This window comes from Chrysochloris asiatica, unplaced genomic scaffold (genome assembly GCF_000296735.1).
Source record: "Chrysochloris asiatica unplaced genomic scaffold, ChrAsi1.0 scaffold00125, whole genome shotgun sequence".
In the NCBI taxonomy this organism is placed as follows: domain Eukaryota; kingdom Metazoa; phylum Chordata; class Mammalia; order Afrosoricida; family Chrysochloridae; genus Chrysochloris; species Chrysochloris asiatica.
Window position 1 is genome coordinate 5,135,164 of NW_006408643.1, and position 9,205 is coordinate 5,144,368.

The 9,205-nt window shown below is 54.7% G+C and overlaps 1 protein-coding gene across 1 annotated transcript in view; it reads right to left on the reverse strand.

The window, feature by feature from the left end:
- Nucleotides 1–7,153: 7,153 nt before the first annotated feature.
- The window catches only part of CCDC94 (coiled-coil domain containing 94), an 11,492-nt gene continuing 9,440 nt past the window's right edge, over nucleotides 7,154–9,205 (reverse strand). The window contains exons 6-8 of the mRNA XM_006868932.1: nucleotides 9,034–9,160; nucleotides 7,687–7,831; nucleotides 7,154–7,266 (exon numbers count right to left, since the gene is read on the reverse strand). Coding sequence (XP_006868994.1) covers nucleotides 7,154–7,266; nucleotides 7,687–7,831; nucleotides 9,034–9,160 — 385 coding nt within the window. The remainder of the gene's footprint in view (nucleotides 7,267–7,686; nucleotides 7,832–9,033; nucleotides 9,161–9,205) is intronic.

Here is a 9,205-nt window from a genome sequence, read left to right on the forward strand (position 1 = left end):
TGGGACGCGTGTCCTCCCCACACCTGGCCACTGTCAGAGGGAGAAACGCATCCCCGCTTCCTGGGCCCCCTTTCTTGGCAGAGTGCCCCAGAAGGGAGGAGGAGAACGCTAGAAAGAAGGGGGAAGAAAAAACGAGGGAGATCAGGTGCGCCCCTAGGCTGGGCTCAGCACGGATAAGGGAGAAAGAAGAGGGCACAGAGGGAGAGAGGAAAGACGAGGGGCAGAGCAGGCAGGAAGGAGGAATGAAAACCACCTTAGCCTGGTTCAGAAAGGACGGCGGGGGAAGACAGTGCCCCTCAGGGCCACGAACGCCGAGCGCGGGGTCATCCGGTCAAGGCAAGCGACATCTGCCTACCGATGCGCGCGGAGTTGCCGCGGGCAGTGCGGTACCTGCGCGCGCGGCTGGGTTCCCCGTGCCTGTGGGCACCTCTGGGATCCCTTCCAGGAAGCAGCGCCCCCCCCAACCCTGACCCTTCGCCGGGCTAACGGGACGCCTAGATCCTCAGTGCGGCAGGAGGATTGTCTTGGGGCGCGGGCGCTGCGCGCAAAGTTGGGCGGCGGGGAGTGCAACCCCCGCGCGGTGTGGTCTTTGTGGAGCTCCTCTGTGATCCGGGTGGCGGGGAGCCACAATCCTGCCGCCCCCGGCCCGGGGCCGCCTCGATCCGGCACAAAGGGAAATAAAACCCTCCTCCAATCCCCCTTCACGCTTTCGGAGACACTTTCCCTGTCGCCGCCGCCACCGCCGGCGCACGGCCGGGAGGTGGGACTTTGGGGAGGGGGCACGCAGAAGGACGCCGGAGCCCCTGCGGGCCGCTTCTGGGGCAGCGACGTCAAAGCTCCCCCGCCTCTCCCTCCGCGGCGTCCCTCGCCTCCTCCTCCCGCCCCCCCCCTCCGCTCACCCCTCGGAGGTGACTGAGACCTTCAGCTGCTCTGAGGAGGGCGAGGATCCGCTGTTCGCCCAAGAAAGGGGGGACGCGGGGGCGGGAGTCGCTGGGCCGAGGCCGTGGCAGCTGGATGCTGACCCGGAGAACCGAGGGTGGCAGAAAGAGCGAAGAGCGTGGGAGATGGACAAGGACAAGAGTTGACATGCTCAGGAGAACTAGAAGGGCGGGGGTGAGGATTGGCGAGGGGGGGGCGGGGGGGGGACCAACGAAGAAGAAGGGGCAGAGGGAAAGGAGGGAAAAATTGGCCAGGAAATAGGGGGCTGGACTTGACCGCCAGAAAAGGAGAAATTGATCATTGGAGAGGGTGAAATTGACCGCTATTGAAGGTTGAAATTGAACCAGCATCTGTCCGCTACATTGCCCAGGAGAGATCTGGGAGTGTGAAAATTGTCGGAGAGGTCACTGGCTCCCGTTGACATTGATGAAATTGACATCGACGGTGCTGGGGAAGGGAAAGAGATCTGGCTTCCCCTCCCCCAAGAGGGCTCCTCTCTGCCCACCCACCCGTCTTCCCCGGGGACTAATTGCGTGATGGGGAGGTGGGAGTGGGGGCAGCTGGCCAGTGGAAGAGATGGTATCTGAGCCTGGTTTATGGCTTCAGCATCTGTCTCTTTGTGACTTGGGGAGGGGGGCACGGGAGAGAGGACAGAAGAGAGGGACTGTTCTGGGCCCTTGTGGGCAGCTGTAGCTGTGTGTGTGGGGTGTGTGTGTGTGGGGGGAGGCAATGACACGTCAAGAGGTTTGGGGGATGAGGACAGAAAAGGGGGCAACTGGGCAATTGGGGGCAGATCTTTCTTCTTTCCCTATAAGGGGACTTGCTGTTAGCACAGGCTTCCAGCTCAGTGTGGGGGGTGGATGGTTTGGAAGGGAGAGAACACACTGAAATCAGGGGTGTCTCTGCTGTCCCTTGGAGTGGGGAGAGGGGCTAGGCCTCCTACTTGTTTTCCTCATCTGCAAAGTGGGCCTTCTTCTATTAGATAATTAGACGCTAACCAGAAGGTTGGCATTTCAACCCACCTTAAATCTCACGTGGAAAAAGACCTGGCGATTTGTTCCCATACAGATAGACAGTCAAGAAAACCCTATGGGACAGTTCTACACATGGAGTTACTGTGTACACCCAACAACACCAACAATGACAACAGGTGAACCCAAAAAGCTCTTAAAGGGAGCAAGTGCTCAGAGTCTAACTTTATCATTTTGCAGATGGAGAAACTGAGAGGTCCAGGGAGGGGAGGGGAGGGCTATGAAGCTCATTTCTGACTGGGCACCCTCCTGTGACCCGCAGCATTCCAAGTAAATAATTCTCTTCCTCCTCTCCACAATTAGCCCCATTTTCCAGGTGGGGAAAGTGAGGTTCTGAGATTATGAGGCACACCGCCTGAGTCCAGCCCCCTCCCCTCCTCTCACTGATGGTGTAGGTTCTTTACGGACCTGTAGAGTTTCCTTCCGATTCACATCCTTGAGCGCTTTCCCTGCTGTTCCCCGCCCCCCCCCCCCGCTGTGATCGGCGACAAGGCAGTGTCCCTGGGGAACCGCCCGGGAGCACGGCGGGTAATTGTCCTGTTTTCTGTCAGTCGCAAGGCAATTCCCGGCTCAGGGATGAGCTGTTGACAGATCTCATCAAATCGGAGTCCTCTCCCGGTCGGATAAATACGCGCGTCTGCGGTATAAATATTTGAAAGGGCCTTCTAATTACAGTCTGTGGCAGGAATAGCAATTGAGGCCCCAGGCAGAATCAAACGGGCGTTTGACTTCCCAACGCTTTTGAGCTGGCTTCTCCTGGGGCGGTAGCCCCCTACCAGAGGAGAGCAGGAAGGGGGTGCTGGGGAGGGGCTGGAGGAGGAGGAGGGAGAGAGCCAGACCAGGTTAGATGACCTTGAGTGTAACCTTGAGCCAGCCACATCACCTCTTGGGTCTTGGCTTTTGGGGAGAGGAGAGTAAGGCGTGCAGGGAGAGGGGATGGTACTATGCAAAGGCGAGGTGGGCTGGTCTGGGGGCCGGGCCTCTGGAGACCTCCTTTCTCCTGGTGGGACTAGTGTCTGAGAGGCAGTTTTATCGGGGCTGTGCAGGGAGGGGCTGCAGAGAGCAGGTTCTGACTTCGGTTCAGCCTGCTTGACCTTGGGTGGGTGATGGGACTAGAAACCCTATACAGGGTCGCTGAGTCCACAGCACATCCCACCCCTCCCTAGGGTTTCTGAGGAGCAACTGGTGGGTTTGAACCCCTGATCTTGTGATTAGCAGTCCAGTGCTTATCCTACAGTGCCACCCCAGACAGTCTTGGAAAGTGTAAGGCACAGTTCTACATTGTTGTATAGGGTTGGTGTGAGTTAGAATCAACTCGATGAATATCAGTGATTTTCGTCTGTCTTAAACTGAGGTATCATTTCCGGAACATTAAAACCCAACCTTTGTAAATGCTTTTTAAGTATCTTTGCAAGATTGCATAACTATTGCCACAGTGTAGTTCCCAAACATTCTTATCACCAAATCAGAAACTCCTGTACCCCTTTGCACCCCTCATCTCCTGAGCCCCCAACCCTCTGAAACTATGAATCTCCTCCTTCCTCTATAGACATTTCCTACCAATGGAACTCAACACCAGGGGATCTTGGAGTGTCTAGCTTGTATCACTGTGTGTAATACTTCTAAGAATCATCCATGTCGTATTGTGTATCAAAACTTCCTCTTAAAGAGTAGTTACGTTCTATTGTGTGCATCTTGTGTTTTTCTTCATCAGCTGTTGATGGACACTTAGGCTCTTGAGAGTCATGAGGCTGTAAATAGATCTTTATGTATTTTCATTTTGCTAAGATTATCTAGTGAGGAAGCTCTGGTAGCAGATTACAAGCTGGACTGCTAACCACAAACTCAGTAGTTCAAATCCACGAGTCGTTCCTTGGGAGAACCCTATACAGGGTTGCTATGAGTCAGAACTACCTCGGTGGCACCCCACCCCCACCAAGATCTATGCTGGGGAATGGTATCACTGGCTCTTTTTCACCCGAGTGAACGCTGCTAACTTGCACATCCCCACTTTTCAGATGAGATAACTGAGGCACAGAGAAGTCACAAGTCACATGTCCAAGGGCCAAGGTCACACAAAAGGGGTGCCACAGTCAGGATTTGAACCTGGGCAGCCTGGCTTAAGGAGCACAAGCAGTGTGTAGCATACAGCCAGGTACTCAATATACGCTTGGCATAGAGGAACCTCAGAAAGGGGTCAGGCAGGGGGCATGGGTCTAACACTCTGCCCTTTCCAGTCTCTGAAGCAGCCCCCTGTGCGGAAATGGACTGGGTGCAGGTAGAGACTCCCATAGGGCCTGGAAACTCTGAATCTGATGGGGGAGTCGTCACCCTGTCATAGGAGCCCCTGCTCTGTCCTCAGAAGCCCTTCCACTCAGCTCTTCACTCCCAGTCTGCTGCGGGGAGACCACGTGCTTGGGTTCCTGGACCTAGTCTAGCCTGATGGGGAAACAAGGTCTGGTCTTCAAGGAGCCCTAGTCTGATGGGGATGGTGTGTCCAATCCCCAAGAGCCCTAGTCTGCTGGGGGAGACCTGGCCCTGTCCTCTATGTCCTTAACCTGATGGAGAGGAGAGGTTCTGTCCCCATAGCTCCCAGCTATGAATTGTGTTCCTCAAGAATCCCTGTTGTAAATTTAACTTCTGTGCCTGTGGGAATGGCTTGTCTTTGTTATGCTAACGAGGCAGGGTTAGTGTAAGGGGCATCTTGAGCCCATGTCTTTTGAGGTGTAAGAGGCAAAAACCCAGATGATTAGGGAGAGAAGGCAGCAGTGGAGGGGGGAAGAGAACATCCAAGAGCAGGTGCTCAGAAGAGACACCGACGTTCCTCCAGAACTGAGTTAGCCTTTCCCTGGAGCCAGCGCAGCCCTGAATTCGGGATTTTTGCCTCCTAAACTGTGAGAATACATTGGTTTGTTCAAGTCACTGACTAGAGAATTAAGACATGGGGGGATTCAAGGTTTAACACCTGGAGCCTCTGCAGGTTGAAACCCAGGCCTGTCCCTCACTTGCCTTGAGCCCAGGCCCAGGGGTTGCCCTTGGCTGTGAAATGTGGGAGCAGAGGAGGAGGAGGAGGAGGAGGAGGAGGTAAGAGTCAGGCGCACAGCTGGGGGCGCTGTGAAGGGCTCAGGAAGTGGGACTGCCCCTCTGCTTGGTGAAATTCAGGGCTGCAGGCAGGAGACCCCTGGGGAGTTGATGATTTTGGATGAGACCAGACAGCTCTGAGGACAGGATGACAGGAATGGAAGCCAGTGGGGAGCGGGGACTGTCAACAGTGGCGGTGGAGGGGAAGGCAGTCTCTTGGGTGTGTGAATAGGTGGGAACACCTAGAAGTGGGCAGCTCAGGGCAGCAGTCTGGGTTGGCACAAATGACAAACCCCAGCGTGTAGCTATGCCTAACCCCCTTCTCTTGTCAGCACTGGGACCCCACAGGGAATCAGGGTGCCAGCTACACAGCTCTCAGAACAAAGCCTGCAGGGAAAATCCAGGGGGCAACAGTGACTTGGCAGCACAATCCTTGCCTTCCACTTGGAGCTCGGAGTTCGATGCTGGGTCAATGTACTTCATGAGTGTTGCTAGGATACTAACCAGGTTTCAGAGGCGCTCCCAGACTGAGAGAGATTAGGTAGAAAAGCCTGGTTATCGGCTTCTAAAAACTACACAGGGCTGGCCAGAATTCCCTTGTATCTATATGGGGTCACCAGGAGTTGGGGGCTAAATCAAACTATTTGATTTACTTTTGATGATGACTTATTCCTCCTAGATGCCAAGCTCTATGGGGGCAGTGGCTTAGTTCTCTAGTGCTGCCGAAACAGGAATGTGGGAGTATACTGAGAGCACCATGGGCTCCCAAAAGAACCCGCAGATCTGTGTTGGAAGAAGTGCAGCCAGAGTGCCCCCTGGAAGCCAGGATGGCCAGACTTCATTTCTCATACTTCGGACATATTATCAGGAGGGACCAGTCCCTGGTGAAGAACATCATGTTTGGTAAAGTGGAAGGTCAGAGCAACAAAGGAAGACCCCCAGTGAGATGGATCAGCACAGTGGCACCATCAGTGGGGTCAGACAGTGGCAACAATTGTGAGGTTGGTGCAGGACCGGGCAGTGTTGCGTTCTGTTGTGCCTAGGATCACTATGAGTTGGTACCAACTCGATGACACCTACCAACAACAACAACAAAGCTGTAACAGGAACACCACAGTGGACGGCTTTAACAAATTTATTTAAGATCAAAGATGTTGCAGGCCACACCCCTGGGATAAGGCCCAAAGGGTGTACTGGGCTCCTAGCTCTACTTTTTTGGTGCTAGTTGTTAAGTGCATTTGAGTTGGTTCTAGCTCATAGCCACCCTACATGGGGTTTCTGAGGAGCAGCTGGTGGGTTTGAACTGTTGACCTTGTGGTGTGTGGTCCAGTGCTGATCCTACAGCGCCACAGCTATCAGTCCCTTTATCTCTTGTAAGTAAGAGTACTGTAGGCCATGCCCCTGGGAAACTGCCCTGGCCTCAGCTCAGGGTTACTGGCTTATGGTATCTGACCACATCATGGGGATCATGCCAGACCACTGGGAATCCCAGCCCAGCCAAGCTGACACGTATTTTGGGGAGACACAATTCCATTGAAGACAGGTAGGTGATGTAGATCTTTTTCTTTTCCCTGTTCACAGCCATATCCCACGTGCCTCACACACACCGGTGGAATGACGCAGGCATCAGGAGTCCCTGGTGGAACACTCAGCTACTTACTGAAAGGTCAGCTGTGGCGCAGAAGGAAAGCCTGGCCATCAACTTCCTAACAAACCAGCCACTGAACACGCTCCGAGCGCAAGTCTACTCTGACACACAAGGGGCCTCCGTGAGTCAGCACTGAGTCTGCGACAAGTGACTTGGTTTTCGGTTTCTAGGCTAGCAGAGGCCTTATCCCTGGACCCTCACCTCAAAGGCTGGCAGAAAGGAGGCACTAGGTTCTTAGGATGGTTTTCCAGACAGTGCTATAGGGGAAGGATGGAGCTGACACTACAGGCGGTCTGAGAGATGGTCTGAATGGGGATCCTGTGGGAACAGAGAGGAAGCACTCCTGGGGTCCCAGAGGGTGGGCAGCAGGAGGACAGACAGTGCTGAGCCCCTCAGAGGGTGCTCCTGTTTGTCCATTGGTCCCGTGGCTGGAGCTGGCCCCTCAGCCTTGCTCTCAGTTGCTGCCACTGCTGTCTTCGCTGTCGGAGTAAGCTCCCAGCTGGCTCAGGGAGGAGGCTCCGGGCGCCCGGCGCACAGGCTCAGCTGCCTTCTGGGAGTGTGGGGCGCCTGGGGGAGAAGCAGGGAGGGTGGCTTGTTGGATGATTGGTCTTTAAGAATTTGTGACAAAAGACAAGAATAAAGAAAACTCTATTCTTCCTTCCCTAACAGAGGTTACTGTCAGGTGATTCCAGCTCCCGATAACCCTATGTGACAGGGTGGCATTGCCCAGGTGGCCTCCCGGGATGTCTTCTGCACAGGGACTGATCACCAGGTCTTTCTCCCTTGGAGTGGCTGGTGGGTTTGAACCGCTGACCTTTAAGTTAGCTGCTGGATGCTTCCACATTTACACCCCAGGGCTCCTTCCTCCTTCCCTCCCCCCTCAGGAATTGGCCCTGGTGGGGGAGGGTCAGCTCACTCCATCCATTCCATGAAGACCCCAGAAGGCAGTGCTACCCCGCTAGGGACTGCTGGCGGTACTGCACTCACCTGGGACAGGTACCTTCAGACCATGCTGGGTGTCCTGGTCCAGGTCTGTCTTCCTCACCACCACCAGGCTGGACAGCTGTGCCCTGCTGCCCAAGGTGCCCACGCTCCGCTCCCAGCTCTCTGCCTTCCTCTTGGCCTTTGGGGCCTGCAAGGTGATGAGGGGACAGGGGTGGATGGTCAGCCTGGGATTCAGCCTCCTCCCTAGCTCCCTGGCCCACAAGACCCCTCCTGAGTCAGCTGCCAGAGGAACCCTTACTAGGCCCACCCCCAAGTTCTGAGCACGTCTTCCTCTATGGCTCCCCACTGCCCTAAGCTTGGCATTTAAGGTCTGTGCCGACTCTCCCTTCTAACACGCTGTCATGAATTGAATTACATTCCCTTAAAATATGGAGTCCTGGTGTGACACTGTGGGTTAATATGCTGGACTACATGTTGTTTGAACTGCTAGGTTGGAGGTTCAAACCCACCAGATGCTCTGCAGAAACGCTATACAGGGTTGCTATGGGTCAGAACCAACTCAACAGCACTTCACAACAACAAAATATGTGTTAACTTGGCTGGGCCATGATTTCCAGAGGCTTGGCAGTTATGTACCGAGCTCTCCCAATGTGATCTGATGTGACAAGTCAATTTGCGGTAAGAGGTTTAATGGTGGCCTGCAACACGTTTAATCTCATCACAGCCCGGATTTGATATCAGGGGAGAGTCCCTGGGATGTGGCCGGCAACACCTTCTATCTGACAAAAAGATAGAATGAGCAAAGAGAAAGACCTACTACCCCAGAAGGAAGTCAGGAGAGGAGCATGCCCTTTGGAACCGGGGTCCCTGTGCTAGGAACCTCCTAGACCCAGGAGCACCTTCCCCAGGCTGGAACCCTGACTTTGAACTTGGAGCCTCCTCAACTGTGAAGGATAACACCGCCCCCTTGTGGTAGTCCTGTTATAGCCCCAAGAGAGAATGAAGAGGCCTGTAGAATTCTGGGAGTCCTGGTTGGTTTGAACTCTTGTAAGACTAGGGGTTCAAATCCACCAGCTGCTCCTCGGAAGCCCTAAACAGGGTCACTGTGAACTGGAATCAACTTGATGCCACTTAACAATAACAATACAGAATTCTGAGCTGGAACGTGGCTGCCACTGTTAAAGACTTCATTTCCTAACAAAGTCTTTTGCAGCTGGATGTGGTCAGGTGACTAATCTCTGCCTGAAGGGATGCTCTCAGCTAAGGGCTGCAGTTGCTGGGTGGTTGTTGAGTCTAACGCATGGCGACTCTGTGTGACTGAGAGGAACTGAAGAGTTAGAGCTGAACCCAGCTGGCAGTGATGCACACGGGATTCAGGGACCCGCTCACCTCATCCAGGATGGCTGTGGGGTTGGGCCGGGGGGCTGGCCGAGGCCGAGGCGGGGCGGGCACAGCATCCTCCTCCGAGTCAGAGTCCTCAAGCAGTCGCTGTTTCCTGGCTTCCTCCACCAGCGCCCTGCAGGGACACATGAAGGCTGGGACATGGTCCACAGGGACACAT